General features: G+C 39.8%; 1 protein-coding gene across 1 annotated transcript in view; it reads left to right on the forward strand.

Annotated features, from left to right (window-relative positions):
• Positions 1 to 19,330, forward strand: part of ZMAT1 (zinc finger, matrin-type 1) — a 56,865-nt gene that overhangs the window by 22,938 nt on the left and 14,597 nt on the right. The window contains exons 2-5 of the mRNA XM_012650024.1: positions 3,202 to 3,268; positions 17,015 to 17,124; positions 18,732 to 18,833; positions 18,911 to 19,085. Of these exons, the coding sequence (XP_012505478.1) occupies positions 3,202 to 3,268; positions 17,015 to 17,124; positions 18,732 to 18,833; positions 18,911 to 19,085 (454 nt within the window). The remainder of the gene's footprint in view (positions 1 to 3,201; positions 3,269 to 17,014; positions 17,125 to 18,731; positions 18,834 to 18,910; positions 19,086 to 19,330) is intronic.

The following is a 19,330-nucleotide window of genomic DNA, read 5'->3' on the forward strand; positions in this document are numbered from 1 at the left end:
CCCCCCCGTATTAGCCCCGAGTGTGAAAGATGGACTGAAGCAAAGGGGGGCTTCCCTACCTCTCCCCCCGCAAAGGATGGGGGCCCCCAGGCAAAGGAACTAAAGGTACTCACAAGGCAGGAGTTTGAAGGGAAAAAAAAAAATACCACATAATTTCTCTCTCAGCCAAGCCGTCTTAGTGTGCTGTAGGAAGCTGAGGCGCGATTTGGGAAGAAAGAGGATGCAAGGTAGAAGTGATGTGGACCTAGAGTTAGGGAAAGGGAAGGGGGTCGGATAGGAGAGAGGGGCAGAGATAAAAGAGGAAAGGCCAAAGAAATACGAGGGAGTAAACCCCCCTTTGGTGAAATACAACGTCCTGCAGTGTAGAAACTCGCACTAGAGTATTTACGGAGAGATGGGGTTAGGAATTTGGGGAGATTAGAGTGTATACTTGAGCTTTAGAGTAGGATCCGTTGGGTTTTAGGATCATAGGGTCTGGCGCAGGGGGCTCTAGTGGCAGAGGAAGAGAGGAAGAGCGTATGGCAGAAGCACAGATTTCGGGAATCACTTCGGAGAGTTTTCGTTGGCTATTTGAGGTTGTGACCTAGTAAAGAAAGGTTCACGGGCCCATCTTTAAGGTGGTTTGGCTTTTAGTAAGTGCTGTTGTACCCACCAACACATATTACTCCTAACATAAAAAGATATTTCTTGGTTATGTCAATATAAGCGGTCTTTAGTTCACACAAAGTACTATATACTTGTAAACAGCCTACTAATAGCGGACTGTAAAATTTGCCATTGAAATGTACTTTAAAGCAATTTTGGGAATGTTCTCAGATGTGGAGTCACAGTCCACTGCAGAAGATCTCAGTAAAGCATTTTGCCATAGTAAATTTTGTAATTAATTTCCAGTATTTGCTGTATTACCTTATGTTGCTAACTTGCCTCCAAAGTGAAAGATTGTGGATGCCAAAATAGAGTAAAATAATGTTAAGTTCCTATTTGTTAGGACACCCCATTAAATTACCTCATAAAAATAATTTCCTCTAAACATTCTTAAGTGATATACCCTGTGTGCTGTTCCATAACCTTTCACACCTTTCAATTTGGAGGAATGGCAAAGAAGAAAAAAAAATCCTTTCAATACTTGTAATAGGCACATTACATAAATGCCATTTACTAAATATGGAAGTTAGAGATACACTGTAATATCATGACGTTTTATTTATCAACTCTTACTAAAGTCAGCCTTTAAAAGACTTTCCTTAGTGTCTTCAGTGAGCCTGGATTTGTACCATTGTTCTGGGATGAAAACATGAAATCTCCTGGATCTTTGAGTTTTGATACAAAACTTTCTGTCCACAACCAGCAAGTAGGTGAGAGCAGTTTTACAGGCATCAAAATCACAATTCAGTTTGGTTCTCATGGCCTGTTCACAATAAGATTTAGAATTAGTATCATGGAAAAAAATGGCCTTTTGCCTGGCTCTGTAACTGTTTTGGTTGCAGTATCTTTGAATATATGCAGATATTAAATGCTTTAAGAGATTCATAAAATAGCAGCAATATCTATAGTATTGCTAAGCAGTAAAATGAGGAGAACTCCTGGCGTAGGAGTCTGGTGCAAAGAACATTGGTTATGTTGCTAATTAATCTACTAGACTTTGTGGCCCTGAACAGGTCCCAAGCTTCCTGGATTTTGGTTTTGATATTTCTGAAATAGGGGAATTGAACTAGCCAAACTTGAAGGTTGATTTCAGATCTGAAAGTATGAGCCATGATTTTGCAGTTCTGGATTGATACTCTTTCAGTGGTATTTCCATGGCTGTGCACTCAACAGTAATTCATAAGTCATAAGAAACCTTGACTGATTTTTATCACCGGACACCCAGTGAGTAATGAATCTGTGTTGTTAGTGTTGAGACAATTTACTAGGATATGAAAAACCAAATATAATTGTTACCTAAAAATTATCATTTCATTTTAGCTAAATATCCTTCATTAACCATTCGGTCCAAACTAAAATTCTCTTACCTTTTTCACTTAACAAATGGGAATTATTTGATATGTTACACTGCCCAAAACACTGTTAGGCCTCAAAATATTTCTGTTCAGATATTTATAAAGGCCATGCATGATTGCCAGTTATGATAGTGAATAAGGAGAAGAGAAATATGCTGTTTGGTAGTGTGCCAGTATCTTTTGCTTGCTTGCTTTTTCTAAGTCTTAGTTAGCAGATTGCTCTAAAAGATGTCAAAGAATTGTCAAAATTCAGTTATCACAAGTCCGCTCCTGATAGGATTATTAAAAGTGGTTTGAAAAAGCATTCACTGATCCATTTTCAATTGTAGTTAACACTCTTGAGGATGATGGGGTTGGTAATAAGCAAATGTCAGTGGAGATTAGAAATTGCCAAGCGGGGAATATTAGATGCTTTCAAAGATTACAAATGGGATATTGAGCAATAAACTTAAAAACAAAACAAACAAGAGAAATGCCAAGTGGATAGAAGAAATGCCACATGAAAACACACATATATACTCAGAATTCATTGTAAGGGGAATCATGAGATTTCGACACTTCATATTTCATTAAGTGAAGTTTTTCAAAAATGTTTAAAGGCTGAAAAGGTGAATTTTTGCCCAGTAATGATGTTCTAACATACTCATAGTAAAAACAAAAATAAACAAAAATCCTTGCTTATTTGCCCCTTCCTTTTAAGAAAAAAATTATCAAATAGATCTTTTACATTGGAGGACCTTCGGGTTTTTTATTTAGTTATTAATCCATTGAATAGCAATTACCTGACAAGGCTTTCCTTTGTTTGCATATTATTCAGGAAAGTTTCAAGTCAAATGATAGTAAGTCCACCAAAAGAAAATTTAGTTAATAACCTTTCCTTCATTTATTCAGAAATCATTTCTTGAACACCTGTATATGTGTGTGCCAGGCACTATGCTTAGTGCTGAGGATATACAGACAAATTGGGCACAGCTATACTAAAGAGCTCAATAGGAGTGCTTGATAGTAAAACTATAAAATAAATATGTGGGGAAAATGCAGTTTTAAATATAACTAGTCAGACTGCTGAACTATCAGGATCATTCTATTGTTTATTATAAATCTGTACTCTGTAAGCCACAGTATCTTTTTTTTTTTTTTTTTTGAGACAGAGTCTCACTCTGTTGCCGGGCTTGAGTGCCGTGGCGTCAGCCTAGCTCACAGCAACCTCAAACTCTTGGGCTCAAGCGATCCTCCTGCCTCAGCCTCCCAAGTAGCTGAGACTACAGGCATGCGCCACCATGCCCAGCTAATTTTTTCTATGTATTTTTAGTTGTCCAGCCAATTTCTTTCTAGTTTTAGTAGAGACGGGGTCTCGCTCTTGCTCAGGCTGGTCTCGAACTCCTGAGCTCAAACAATCCTCCCGCCTCGGCCTCCCAGAGTATTAGGATTACAGGCGTGAGCCACCATGCCCGGCTGCCACAGTATCTTATATACTACAGACACACTAAAGTACATTATATTGTAAATCTAATGTTGGCGTCTGGGAGGAATAATTAGTAAACCGTTAGAATTAATTTTTACTTCTCTGCCTTTGGTAGGTTGAGGATGTCTGGAGAGAGATTAGTGACCATTTGTTAGTTTGGGACCCTTTGTCTTTATAAGAGATCAATGTCTGAAAATAGTGACTAAGCTTGTTACAAAGAGTAACTTAAGCATTCCCCCTACTATATTCATTACATACCTGTTAGGGTAAGAACTTTGATTGTGTTGCATATGAAACCAGTTTTGCAGATCCATTCACATTTGCTAACCTGTTGGAATGAATGGCATGTATTTGTTGGCTTTCTGATGCAAAATAGCTGTCAAGGGATCAAGTAAATTAATAGATTCAGTTTCTGACTTCACAAGCACGACCCCAGAGCATGCTAACCACTAAGTGCTTGTGATTATGAAGGTCAAGGACTTAGTTTAAGTAAAGATGATGTAAATATTAAACATATAACTAGTATTCCCATTTATTTTGTTAATTCTTTTGTAATTTGTAATTGTTAATATGCCATGGGAAACCCTTCATTGTTTGTTTGATTGTGATAATATGTGTAAAATAGCTAAAACTTGTCAAACTCATAAGTCAGGTACTAATCTTATAATCTGGAAAACTAAGGATACTAGATAACATTATAGTTCTGAGTATTCATCATGCTGATAGTTACATATCTGCATTTCTAACACGACTATTCAAGAAAACATAAATGGGTGTGACCTTTAGGGGAAAAAGACAGTTAAAATGGTTTGTGTAGGTTAACCCAGTTCCCAGTCTCCTATAACTTACTGCTGTGCTCTGCTTATTCTTTCCTAAGATTATGATGGTATTAAAAGATCGCAAAGGTCAAGTCAGTTTTTTTTTAAAAAAAATCCTATTTAATCAAGAAGGTTTGAAGGAGGTTATCTCTAAAAGTGTAATCATGGAGAATATAGCAATGTGTTCTTTTCACCATTGAGAGGATTATTTCTCAGATTTTTAAATGCCTGACTTTAAATCTGTGACTGAGAATGAGATTTATGTTTATAGTATCACAACCAATCCTTCTAAGGTTTGCCCAATTTTTGTTACTTTATTAAAATAGGATATACAAACGATTCTTTAAAATGCTAGATTTTTTGCATCAAGATCAGTTGGACTGTGAAATTTGCCTTCAGCAAAGCATTAAAACAACTAATTGCAAGTTCTTGCCATAAACATCTGCTGGGTTGTCCTGAAGAGGAAATTTGGTGTTTTGTACAACTAAATCTAATTGTCATTTAACAAATGCAAGTAAGATTCATTTTATTAGATATAGCCATTTATATCTAAAGTAGAGTCACCTAATTTGAATAGCTTAAACTCCTTATCAAGGTAACCAAAGAACATTTAATTGAAATAAACAGAAAATTCTCTTGCCCAGAGCTGAAGAAATATGATATTTTTCTGGTTCCCTCAGAGGTCCTGTATGGTTTATAATTCCATAAGCAAGGATGGACCAAATTCACTATTCTGTTCTGACTCCAGCCATAAATGTTATAGTTTTGTCACAAAATTCTATTTATTCCTAAATTGCCTGGTGTTATCTAGTAGTAGTAGTTAGGAGAAAGTTTCAAATATGATTATTTGGATTTCACACACAATTGCATTTTTGGATGCAGAAGTTAATGGTATTTTACTTTGTCATAATAGTGCAGCTATTTGCAGTAGGCCCAATCCTACAAAGGTAGATAAAAAGTAAATTTTGTCAAGTGAATCTCTTTGCTTTTTATATCATCAAAGGCAGATATTCTGGTACAAGCTGAATTAAATATTTTTATGTTAACACAGGGGATTTTAGTAATGCCCAAGTCCATAGAATGTGAGCTATTAGTACACATAATTATATATTTTACTGATTTAAGAACATCCCTCTTCTATTACTATTGTCTCTCCCCAGACTACTGGAATTTCATTATGGACCAAATCTACCTGAATATAGAATCATTTTTTAAAATTTTAGTTCCCTCAATCCTTCATTTCCTATAATCTCTCAGGGCCTTAGCTTCATTTATGAAATGAAGACATTAGACTAAATTGGTTCTAAACTGGAGGCAGTTTTGCCTCACAGGGGACATTTGGCATTGTCTGGAATTATTTTTGGTTGTCACAACTAGAGAATGCTACTGATACCTAATTGATAGAGGCCAGGGATCCTGCCAGATATCTTACAATACATAGGATAGGCTCCTCACAGCAATAAGTTATCTGACCAAAGTGACAGTGTGCTGAGGTTGACAACCCTGGACTAGATCTCTAAAATAACCCTGGTCTGAAATAAAATGATTATATGTAATATTAAGTAAAAAGTTCAAAGCTTCTCGATTAGTAAACAAGCATACTTTATTGAGTTCCTACATGTGTTGAACATTTTAAAATTTTTATTTCATTTACTATGCACCAAATCCTGGAAATTAGTAGTTACACATTGTATCTCTGTACTTTTTAGATGAAAAAATGGTTTACAATGGTTAAATAATTTGCTCAAGTTTATATAGTTATGGGTAGAGATGGGACTTGAATATGTTTGACCAACTTAATATCTTTTTTCTTTTTCTACATCCCAGTGCTACGGGTCATAGTTTTTCTCCCCATTCCAACTTATTTTGAAAGTTTTATTTTCTCAGATCATGTAAACATTCCTTGTAAGAGGGAAAAGAAGAGGTAAGACACTTTTATTAATAGAAAATTGAGGTTGATTCATTTTTCCACCAAAGGTTGAAGCCACACTTAAATGTAACCAAATACATGAACTTTCTTATCAGATCCCATGTATAATTTGTCACAAAATCTTTTATTTCAAATAACTCTCATAAAGTATTATTCAGGTGAGGATTGCCTATGTCATGACAGCAAAACAACCATCACTTGCTCATGCAGTTTACTCTGAGCAACAAATTTACTCTACAGGGCAGCTGTTGTCCTTCATGGCATGGTTCAGGGAAAAGAAGATGCTTTCATCTTTTAATTTTTTCCAATATTTTGGTAAAACATGAATAACATAAATTTTGCCATTTTAAGTGTACAATTCAGTGGCATAAAGTATATTCACGTTGTCATGCAACCTTTACCATTATCCATCTCCAGAACTTTTTCATCATCCCAAAATGAAACTGTGTATCTGTAGGTCATAGTTTTGTTATATGACTGTACTTCTCTACTCTGAAGAACTTTCTGATATGTCTAATTTCTGGAAATTAACATTTTAAAATTATGCTTAATTTGTTAACAGCTAACAACCTGAGGAAGTACAGCTTATGACCACAAAGCATAGCATTGCAAAGCAATTTTATCCCTTTATACCCTGAGTATAAATGGGACTATCCATTAAACATTGGTTTTATTTTATCTTTTCTATATCTTATTATTTTAAGCCTGCCCTTCATTATCAGGTTTAGGTTCTCTTCCCATTTTGAACCTAGTGTTTGACAGTACTTTCTTATTCCCCATCACTTTTGTTTTATGTTAAAATGCAGATAAATGGTATTGGCACCAGAAATTCCTTTGTGTTTTAAAGACAGTATAACCCAGTCCATATTTGAGAGCATTCCATTGTGTCATTAAGATCTCACTACCAAGTTTCACTAAACTGGGCTTTGATTCTGAGTATAAAACCTTGCTTCTCTATATATTTCTCTTTTCTAAGTTCATAATAGTATAAAAAATTCAAATCTACCAAGAATGAAGAATAGTTGAGAAGTACTATGTTAGAAATATTAAAACAATCTGCCCAAGATTAAGCAAGAGGTATTCACCATGTTCGAAGAAGATTATTTTTTACAGATGAGTTGAAATCATACTTTACAGCATTCAGTACATTGTCATTTGATATTCTAATGTGTAATTTATTTATATTTTTTAATTCTGTCTCTCCTAACTTCATACTGAGTTCAATTAAAAGATACAAGACCATCTGCTATGAATATGTTGGGGGAAAACTGAGCTTATACCTAACTCATAACTAAAATATTAATTTTGTAAAAAAATTTCTTTTTAACACTAGCTATAATGACTAAAACATTATGCTTCATAGTGGAAATGCCATCTGAGTTTTTCCCAAGAAATATTTTGGAGAGAACCAGATTTAGGGTTAGGACCTAGACAAGGAAATGAAGATAATGGAGGAGTAGGAGAAGAAATACTGGGACCCTTTGATTTTTTTTTTTTTTTTGGGGGCACTTAAAGGTCTGTATTAACTGTATGGCTCCTAAAAACTTTAAATCAGGAGTCCCAAACCTATGATGAGTTGTACAATTATTTTGTTATAGCAAGTGTTACAGCAGTGGTTCTGAGGACAAACCTAGTGACACACAGAGAGTCAGAGAATCAAGGTTATTCACTGGTGGGCTCAGAGGGGTCTAGCCACCAAATTCCAAGCCCCGTCTACCCGATTTTTCCCACTTTTATTAGGTTGGGGTGGTCTGAGGGGTGGGGTCTCAGGCGGCTAATGCACCAGGTAATAGGTTAGTATTATGTTGATGTGGCAGGCAATAGGTTTAGTATTATGTTGATGCACCAGGTAATAAGTTAGTATTATGTTGATGACGGTCTTCAGAGGGGTGGGGTCTCAGGTGGCTGATGTGCCAGGTAATAGATGGGGGTCTTCCTTATCATTCCGCCCTTTGATGTCCTTATATGTCTATTATAGGGCATCATTTCTCAGTGGGTGATAGCCTCGTAAGGCCATTATGTGAGCTGTTGTTCTCCGGGTTACAGTTGTCTCTATGAATTTTATAATCGTGCTCAGTATGTAGGCTCTACAGTGACAAGGAGGAGAATGATTATTAGTGGCCCGACCAGAGGTAGTAGTCATGAAGTCCACTGTCGTAAGTTGAAACCCCAGGTTCCTTTTAATTCCTTGTTTTTATCTGGATTTTTTCTCTTAGCTCCCTGACTTTTATGGTTAGTATTCCTGTCTGGTTCATATAGTAGTAGCACTCTTCCCCTAGGAATATACAGGTTCCCCCCTTTTCACCAGTGAGTAGGTCTAAGGCCCATCTATTCTGTAAGGTTACTGTTGTTGGTGAGTTTAGTTGACTCTGGAGGGACAGTAGGGAATCTGCTACTCGTTTTATGTCTTTATTTAGTTTTTGGGATAACTTGCGGTAGATGCTCAGGGATGTTCCTAGGCCACCTACTCCTGTTCCTATCCTAGCAATAATTTCTCCCCCTGTGAGGAACAATGTTAGTAAGGCCCATCTATTCTGAGTGTTTGGGTGAGGGCTTAGTGTAGCTTCCAGTTGCTGGGTTTTAAAGATAGAAACATCTGGGGTGAGGAAGACCTGGATGCAAGTCCCGGTCCAGTTTCTTGGGAGGCAGAGGTAGGCAATGTCTCCACAAAGAAAGAATATGTCACCCCGGGAGTAGGTGGCAGTGGCATTATCGGGTAAGGTTCGGTTATTTGTGTAGTGTTTACCTGGTATGAATCCCAATATTTTATTTTCTCCTGCATTAGTAATGTAAGTGATATTTAGGTGGGAAGTTATGGCTAAGTGGACATTATATGTTACTGGGCCCATCAGGGTCGAACTACTCAAGTTTCAGTGGCTCCCACAATGGTGGTTTCCTGTTTTGTAAGTGGAGCCACCGGGGTTGTTACCACCGAGTGTTCTGCCCCCAGTGTCTACCATGAATGTTAGTGGTTGGCCCCCTACTTCCATGATGACCCATAGGCTCCCGGGGGCCAAGAGTCAGGGAACCCAGTTGGTCCTATTCCGAGTTGACCCCAGTGAGACCGATGAGGTCCTGGATCGACAGCTCCTGCTGGAAGCCCCTGGGCAGGTTCCTGTTTGGCGGTGGGTGTTTTTTTTGTTGGGGCATTTATACTTCCAATGACCAATCTCTTTACAATAGACACACTGGTCAGGCTTCAGGGTCCCTTGTCTCTCGGATCCTGCTTCCCATGGCCGGCCAGGTCCCTTGGCTGGGTCAGGTCTTCTGAGGGCAGTGGCCAGGAGAGTGGCTTTCTGTTTCATTTTTTTGTCATTCTCCCTCTTGGCAATTCGGTCTCGATTGACATAGACCTTCTGGGCCACTTCCGTCAGCTATGTGATGTTCATTCCTGCAAACCAGTCAAGTTTCTGGAGTTTCCTTCAGATGTCAGTATAGGACTGCCCAACAAATGTGGCATTTACCATCCAATGATATTCGGCCGCCTCTGGGTAGAAGGGTGTGTACACTCAGTAGGCCTCACAAAGGCGCTCGTAGAATTTGCTTGGTGATTTCTCCAGCTTCTGGGTGATCAGAGTGACTTTGTTCAAGTTGGTTGGTTTTCTGACTGCCTCCCGGACCCCGTGGAGGAGAGCTTCCTGATTCCTTCTGAGTGCCTCACGTCTGCTTGGGGAGCTGAAATTCCAATCCGGGTTGGTCTCTGATGTCGCTTTCTGTGCCCACTGCTCCACCTCCAAGGTCCCTGCTGGAACTTGGTCCTGGAGTCACCTCCGGGTCCCAGCTACAATCCCGCGTCGTTCTTCCATAGCTGGCGGCAGTCTTCCCAAGTGGGATGGTGAGTCTGAAAGATGGATTCTAGGAGGTCAACGAGGGCCTGAGGTTTCTCGGAGTGTGGCGGGGTGTGGTGCTTCTAGTTCAGAAGGTCAGTGGTGGAGAAGGGCTAGTAGTACAGGACTGGCTGACCTGGCTGAACGGACTCATCACCAGTAACCTGCATCAGACATCGCACCTCACTCAGGGGCATCTGGAGGGCTGAAGTTGGGGCCTGAGCTGACTGTAGCCAGCAGGTGATGGGAGTGTCGGCACCTGGTTGGTCTGGAACTGGTGGCGGGGAGACTGACGATGGCAGGGTGTCTGGTGGATTTGGGAGTACTTCAGGAGGTGTCACAGTAGGGTTGTAGGGCAGTGGTGGTGGATCCTCTTCAGGAGTTTCCTGATAGATGGGTTTGGATAGTTGGGAGTCTCTCATCCTTTGGGCCACAAAAATCCTGCTCTGTCCCTTATTAGCACAGAACCGGACCCAAGGGGGCATGGTCTGAGTAATCTCTAGCCATGAATCTATGTAAGGGAATTGGTTTGAGTGGCCGAGAGTCCTGGTCACGACTCCCGAAACTGCTCCCACGGTGGGGAGGTCTAAGGTTCCTGTTGTGGGCCAGACGACCCCGAATGTAGACCATTCGTGTTCACGGAGGGTCCTAAGTTGACCGGGACTCAGTGTGATGCCGTAATCTCCTGTGAAACCCTTTTTAAAGTTCTTTAATATGTATTTAAGGACTGTAGGCTTGGATTTTATGCTACCCATTCTAGACCCTTGAACGGTGTTGCAGCTTAACAGACAAAGGGGGGTGTTTCTTTCAGGTGTCCACCTGGCCACATCCCTCGAGGAAATTTAAGTGCATCTTGGCTAAAGTGTGCCCGTATAAACCCCGGGCCTGGTCGCTTTGCTCCCTTTAGGGGAGTGAATCACCGTTATGCCATATGCCGCCACCGCAGAACTGTAGGTGAGGACCCACTCAGGTTCCGTAGCCGTAGCCATGGAACCACAGTCACTTTTTACTGACTCATTCAGACAGGAAGAGGTTACACATTCCCACCCTGGGAATTCCCTGCACTCAGGAGGTGATCAGGCTCCTCTTCTGTCCTCTGATGGGCCTGACTTGGGCGGGTCCCGGGACCTTACCTGGTCCAATACCTCCAGACTTGATTTGACTTGTCCTTCCCTCTGAGGTGTCTGGGCGAATTCAGGACCTCGTGGCCGGTCAGTTTTCCTGGTCAGGGAACCAAAATGTTACAGCAGATGTTACAGCGGTGGTTCCAAGGACAAACCGAGCGGCACATGAAGAGTCAGAGAATCAAGGTTTATTTGCCGGCAGGCTCAGAGGAGTCTCGCCACCAAATCCTGAGCCCCATCTACCCGATTTTTCCCACTTACATTAGGTAGGGGTGGTCCGAGGGGTGGAGTCTCAGGTGGCTAATGAGCCAGGTAATAGTTTAGTTGATGCGCCAGGTAATAGGTTTAACATTATGTTGATGCGCCAGGTAATAGGTTAGTATTATGTTGATGAGGGTCTTCAGAGGGGTGGGGTCTCAGGTGGCTGATGCACCTGGTAATAGATGGGGGTCTTCCTTGTCAATTTCACTATATATTACAGTGTAATAATAATAAAGTGCACAATAAATATAATGCACTTGAATCATTCCAAAAACATCCCCCCACTCCCCAGTACGTGGAAAAATTGTCTGCCATGAAAACAGTCCCTGGTGCCAAAAAGGTTGGGGACTGCTGCTTTAAATTACCTTTTGTATTACTTGACGGTCTTCTTATCTGAAAGCAGGTAAGATATTTGGGTCCTCTGTAAGTGCCCCATCAAAATTTTCCTTCTGTATGTATTCCTAGCTAAAATACAACTTTTTTCCATTGATCACCATCAACCTATATAAAGTCATGTACAAAAGAAACTTCAAAAATAGAAATTTGAAAGGCTGTGGTATATTCTTAGTCATACAGCTAGTTAATAGCAGGTGAAAACTGTAATTCAGTCTCTCATTCTAGTGCTTTTTACTACTCTTAACTACTGTTGGAATTAAGAATCAGTATAAATCCATATTTAACAACCAAACAATAAAATACATTTGTTTCATATTCTAATCAGTTAAGGAAGAAGAAAGACAAAGAGTGTAAAAAAGAAAAGGAAAGAGAGGAAGACACAGTCCCCAGGTTTTTTCAACTATACCTTTGTTCCCATTCCTACCAAAACCAGCTCCTAAGTTCCAATTCTTCGCCAGAACACTTACTTTAATTCCTGGCATGTAGTGAGTGCTCAGTAAACATTAGTTCTTGTCCCAGTCACCTTCCTTACAGCCAAGATCATCTGCTCACCTGACCTCAGATTTCACATCTACTCCCTGAGACTGACCTTCCCTCTAGGACTTCACCCTGAGACAGGCTGAAAAACATCTGTACTATCACCAGTTTCCTCTCCCACTTTTAGAATTGGCTACAGGTCATTTATTTCTGGGGGTCCAAAAACCATGTCTCAAATAGTAGGGGTGAAGGTAGGGTGAGTGTCTAAAGAAACATTTATTTAGCATCTCTTGTGAATCAGACATGTTTCTTATATATGCCAAGCCTTCCTTCCAAGAGAAAGTCTCTCATTCAAAACCGTGGCTGTTTTAAGAACCAATTGTCATGAAATACTGGGTAGACTTAGATTTGAATCCTGGCTCTGACACTTCACTAGCTGTGTGATTTAGGGCAAACTGCTTAACCTCTCCAAGCCTCAAGTATCACTTTTAGAAAGTAGAGATCATCACATTCATGTCAAATTTGGGGGAAATGCAACCTGAGGAGAATTTGGCAATATAGAGTGGCCTCTGAAAAATGATACCCCGTGGAATTATCTTTTTCCATCCTTCACTTTCAGTTTATATGTGTCCTCACAAATTGAAGTGAGTCTCTTGTAGGAAGCACATAGTTGGTCTTATTTTTTTATCCATTCAGCTACTCTGTATCTTTTGATTGGAGAATTTAATCCATTTACATTGAAGGTAATTATTGATATGTAAGGACTTACTACTGCAATTTTATTAATTGTTTTCTGGTTGTTTTGTAGATCCTTTGTTCCTTTCTTACTCTCATGGTGTCTTCCTTTGTGATTAAATGATTTTCTTTAGTGTTATACTTTGATTTCTTCCTTTTTATCTTTTGTGTATCTACTATAGGTTTTTGCCTTGTGGTTACCATGAGGCTTACAAAAACATGTTATAACAGGCCATTTTAAGCTGATAATAACTTAACTTTGATCACATAAAAATCTTTACACTTTCACTACCTCCCCACATTTTACATTTTTGATGTCATAATTTACATTTTTATATTGTGTGTCCCTTAACAAATTATTATAGCTGTTACTATTCTCAATAGTTTTGTCTTTTAACCTTTAAACTACAGATACAGGTCATTTACACACCACCATTACATTATTAGAGTATTCCAAATTTGACTGTATACTTACTTTTACCAATGAGTTTTATATTTTGATATGTTTTCATGTTACTAATTAGCATTTTTTTCTTTCAGCTTGAAGAACTCCCTTTAACATTTCATGTAAAACAGATCTGGTGGTGAACTCCCTCATCTTTTATTTGACTGGGAAAGTCTTTATCGCTCCTTCATTCCTGGGTGCAATATTTTTGGTTGTCAGGGTTCTTTTGTCTTTCGGCATTTTGAATATATCATCCCACTCTCTCCTGGCCTGTAAGGCCTCTACTGAGAAGTCTGTTGCTAGCCTTATTGGAATTCCTTTATATGTTATTTGCTTCTTTTCTCTTACTGCTTTCAGGATCTTCTCTTTGTCCTTGATTTTTGACAGTTTGATTATGATATATCTTTGGGTAATCTTGTTTGGATAGAATGTGATTGGAGACATTTGCCCTCCCTATACCTGGATATTTATATCTTGTTCCAAATTCGGAAAAATTTCTGCTATTATTTCTTTAAATAAGCTTTTTAACTCTTTGTTTTCTCTTTTCCTTTATGAACCCCTATAACCAAAATATTTGCTCTTTTGATGCTGTCACATAAATTCCATAAGCTTTCTTCATTCTTTTTTTTTTTCTCCTATTACTGTATATTTCCAAATAGCGTATCTTTGAGTTCACAGATGCTTTCTTGTGCCTGATCAATTCTGCTGTTGATGCTCTCTATTGCATTTTTAATTTCTTTCATTATATTTTTAAACTCCAGAATTTGTTTGCTTTTTTAAAAATAATTTAATTCTCTGTTATATTTCTAATTTTGGTCATTTTTTGTTCTCTTGGTTTCATTGAATTGTTTCTCTGCTTTTTTTTGAAGTTCATTGAGATTCTTTAAAGCAATTATTTTGAATTCTTTGTCAGGCAGTTTGTATAGGAGTCAGCTACTGGGAAATTATTGTGTTCTTTTGGTGGTGTCATGTCTCCTTGGTTTTTCATGTTTCTCATTGCCTTACATTGATGTCTGCACATTTAAAGGAGTAGGGGCTTATTCCACTCTTCATAGACTGGCTTTGTCTGGAAAAGCCCTTCACTAGTCAGCCCATCCAGAAATTCTGGGCAATCCATCTGACATGGTCCTTGGGTGGGCTTGCTGCTGGAGTCCTTGGGAAGGCTGGCCTCATGCCTAGATCAGCAAGTGTGTGGGCCTGGTTCTTGTGTATTCAGGGTTGGGCCTGAAGCCTGAATCCACTGGAGTGGACCTATTGATTTGGTCTTGAGGGATGGGCCTGGAGCCTATATCCATGGTGTCCAGCCTGAAACCTGCATACACAGGGGCTGACTTGGGGCTGAAGTAAGCCTCGAGCCTAAGTCTGTAGGGGCTGGTAAAACACTGGATGGGCCTGGCATGTAGGTCCACTGGGGTGGGCCTGGATCCTGAGTCCTTGGAGTCTGTTCTCCAAGGATCCTGTGCACCAGGATCTACTAGGGTGGGCCTTGACCCTGGGTCTTTTGGGGTAGGCCTGGAGCCTGGGTCCTCTGGAACCTGGGGCCATAGGGACAGGCCTGGAGCCTGGGACTAGCCTGGCACTTGGGCCAGTGTGGATCCTGGATCCACAGGGTCTGGTCTGGAGCCTAGGATTATGGGTGCTGGTCCGGTATCTGGAGCCACTGGGGCTGGCCTGGAGCCTGGGTATGCTGGTGTCATCCTAGAGGCTGGGTATGCAGATGTGGTTTAGAATCTAGATCCATGAAGGCTAACCTGGGCCCTAGGGCCTCAGAGGCCAGCCAGGGACTTGGGTACACAAAGGTGGTCCTGGACTCTGAGTCCATGGGGTGGGTTCAACACTAGGGTCTACTGAGACAGGCCTGGATCCTAAGTCTGCTAGAGTGAGGACCTGCAGGGGCCATCCTGGAGGTTAGGGCTCTGTGAGATCCTGCCTGATGCTAGAGCAGGCTTGGAGGTTCACTGCATGGGTACTAGCCTGGAGACTGTATCTGCATGACTGGCCTGGAGGCTGAGTGCACAGGTGCTGGCTTTTATGACTAGTGCTGTAGGGGTTGGCCTGCTCCTGGGTCTGGCCTGAAGCCTATGGCCATGGTGGCCAGTCTGGCGCTGGAGGTAGTCCAGAGCTTGGGACTGTTGAAGTCGGCCTGTTGTTGGGGTGGCTTGGAGACTGAGTGAGCTGTGCAAGCCTGGAGCCTGGGGCCACAGGATCTGGCCTGGCACTGGGGCAGGCCTGGAGGCTCAGTCCGTGGGTACTGGCCTGGGGCCTGGGGTCTGGGGCTACTGGGGCCTATCCAGCACTGAGTATTACTGGAGTAGGCTAGTTTTGGGGTTGGAGGCAAAGTTCAGTGCTTGCTTTCCTCCCCTTCTCCCATGCAGAGGGTATTCATGTAGTATGTCATTGGCATCTCTCCATGAAAGTATATGTGGTACCAACTTATTCACTTAAATAGCCAAATAACAAGCAAAATTTTGATATTTTGTGATTCATACCCTATAGATAAACTAATTTGTTAGAATACATTGCAGCTATTAAGAACTTTAGGTAAAAGTGTAGACCTCAAATGTAAATGCAGAACGTTCTGGCATGTGTTATTTATTACAGTGAGAAACATTATAGCATACATTTTCAGATCTTACTATATGAATATTACATTATAACTTTGAGGCACTCGTGTGAGACTTGTTTGGCCAAATAAGTGTGCTAGTAGTTGTAAAATGATGGAGGATGTTTACCCACCGTAGGCAAAGATGGTTTATGGTTCCATGTGATTTTAGACAACATCTGGAGTGAGATAAGTGACAGCTCTTAAACAGTGCATTTCTTAGGACTGTCTGCTGTAAAACACAAAATATCAAGGCTGGATTTAAAGTCCAGCCTTTCATCACTGGTGCCCTAAATCATTCCATGAAGACCATGAAGTTACTGATGCCCCCATAATGATTCCTTTAGAATGGTATCGTCTATCTAGACTTACCATACTAAAGAAATAACTCTTGCCACTTGTGACATTAGAGACATACTTAGTATGTGCATATTAAGTTGCATACTTGAGGCCAGGCACGGTGGCTGATGCCTATAATCCTAGCACTCTGGGAGGCTGAGGCGGGAGGATCGCTCGAGGTCAGGAGTTTGAGACCAGCCTGAGCAAGAGCGAGACCCCATCTCTACTAAAAATAGAAAGAAATTAGCCAGACAACTAAAAATATATAGAGAAAAAATTAGCCAGGCATGGTGGTGCATGCCTGTAGTCCCAGCTACTTGGGAGGCTGAAGCAGGAGGATCACTTGAGCCCAGGAGTTTGAGGTTGCTGTGAGCTAGGCTGACACCACGGCACTCTAGCCCGGGCAACAGAGTGAGACTGTCTCAAAAAAAAATAAATAAATAAATAAATTGCGTACTTGAGAAAAAAACTATTACTACAGCCTCACAAGCACTCAAATCTTAAGTGGCATATGAAATAATGTATAGTTGAGGAATGAAAATGGTACCTCTAAATATTAATGTGATATATTATCTTCCATTTATTTTATTCATAGATGCCACTTGGAATGAACAGGAAAAGGCTGAAGAACTTTTTACAGAAAATTTTTGTCGAGTTTGTGGAGTATTCCTACAGTTTGAATCACAAAGGATTTCACATTATGAGGTAGGTTAAAAATAATTGGAGTAGGGTCTAAAGCAGGTTTTTGAATGTAGCAAGTAAACTTCATATAAGTCATCTGATTTTTATGAGAATCCTGTGGAATAGGTGATACTCTTTCTCTTTGACGGATGAGGAGACTGACTCAGGGAGGGACAGTCATGTACTACCTCAAGTTTGGGGAACTTGGATTTAAACTCAGACTATTTGACTCCAAAGCTTGTTTTCTTCACACCATTCTGCCTCCCTTTGTATGTCTCAAGCCACTATACCATTCGTCCTTGTAGTAAATACAAGGGAGGAATTATGAAGCTCACATAGGAAACTATTAATATGAATCAAGGGATATTATGTAGAACTTTCAGTCTTCCTTTATAGTAAATGAAGACTGTAAAAACAAAATGAACTTATCTTGCACTTGACTTAACCACATGTTTCTAGGCCCAGAACCATATAATTCTAGAGCTAAGAGACAGACTGTTTAATGTCCTTTCTCTCTTAGTTTATAAATTAGAAAACTGAGACCCAGAGAGCCAGTAATTCTCCACAGCTAGTCATTGGTATGACAAAGCCTAAAAATGATTCCTCCTGATTTCACTGGCATTGTCTCACATGTCAGCATCATCTGATGAGCTACTGGATTTCTTTCATTTCTGGAATCTGGGTTACCAAAAGTACTAGATACATATACTTCAAATAAATGTAATGCCGATTCTACTTTTTTAAACACTTCATCTAGTTTTGTCCACTGCTAACCTTATTGGCAATTGTATTTTAGTCCTTATGTTGATTGAAATTAAATCGCTATAATTACATGATGGATATATTTCACAGTTTAAAATTCTGTAGAGAGAATGATTGTCTCACATTACGTGCTCAGGAAATGTTAGTTTCCCTTCTCCCTATACCAATGTTTTTGTTATTCTTATATACTCGGTTATACATTTGTTCAGAGATTATTTCTAATTTGACTTAAACCTGAAGGGTTTATTTCCTTATGAAATAATTTGAGAGGTAAGTAGTACAGGGCTGATGTGACAGCTCCATGATATCATCAGGGATCTAGGTATTTTCTGTCTTTGTGCTCTGATGAACTGGCTTTCTTCTTCAAGGTTCCCCTTGGTCTGAGGTGACTATTGAACTCTATCCTTTGTATCTTAATTCCAAAAGCAGAAGGGAAGAAGTATAGAAAAAGGGCTTATCCCCCAGCCTTTTAAGGAGGCTTCCCAGAAGTTCCACATAAACACTTCAGATTACATGTTACAGGCCAAAATCCAGTCACATGGCTACATCTTGCTGAAAGTAAGGCTGGAAAATGTCTTTTAGCTGGGTACATTGCTCAAGATTTGTAACTAAGGAGGAAGACATGTGATATTCGGCAGCAACTAGAAGTTTCTGTCAGAAACAAGAATCTAAAGGTTATTGGCTTCTAAATTGTAGCATTATTTTTTTAATTGAAATTTAGAGATTTGAGAGCATGTGATGCTCTTTCATAAACTTGGTACAGACTAAATATATTAAAACACATGAGTACTGTCCTTAAATTCAGTGAGGTGTAAATTTTGGGTGACTCTGTTATTGAATAAACAAAGTCATATTATATCTTTTTTCAGAGTGAAAAACATGCTCAAAATGTTAGTTTTTATTTTCATATGCATGGAGAACAAAATGAAGTGCCTGGTAACAGAATGAAGACGCATGTTGGGAATTTTGAGGTGAGTGATCTATGTTGATGTCTTAATTCTAAACTTTGAGTTATCTAATCTTTCTAACAAGATTGTGCTTATTTCAGGTGCATAGGAACGAAGTAGTGGACAGAAATAAATTTTGTGATCTCTGCAACATGATTTTTAGCTCCCCAGTTGTTGCTCAGTCTCACTATACGGGGAAAGTCCATGCTAAAAAAGTGAAACAATTAATGGAAGAACGCGATAATGTATCTCCTTCAGGATTTCAGCCAGAGATGGGTAAGGTTCCACTCACATCTTTATGTTCAATACAGGATCTACCTATCATTTTTCCTAACTCTGCCATACATTTTTTGTTGGGGACACTTTTGCTCTGATTAAAATAACTTGGTTATTCTTTTTCTGCCCAGTTAATCTCTTTCTCTGTCTTTGTCATTTAATGGCAATTATACTTGCTAGCTGAATTTTTAGAAATGTTAGGACCTCTCCCTTTCAGTGATTTCCTCTGCTAGCTATAAAGAAAC

The sequence above is a fragment of the Propithecus coquereli genome, unplaced genomic scaffold, assembly GCF_000956105.1.
Source record: "Propithecus coquereli isolate 6110/MARCELLA unplaced genomic scaffold, Pcoq_1.0 Scaffold31, whole genome shotgun sequence".
Classification (NCBI taxonomy): domain Eukaryota; kingdom Metazoa; phylum Chordata; class Mammalia; order Primates; family Indriidae; genus Propithecus; species Propithecus coquereli.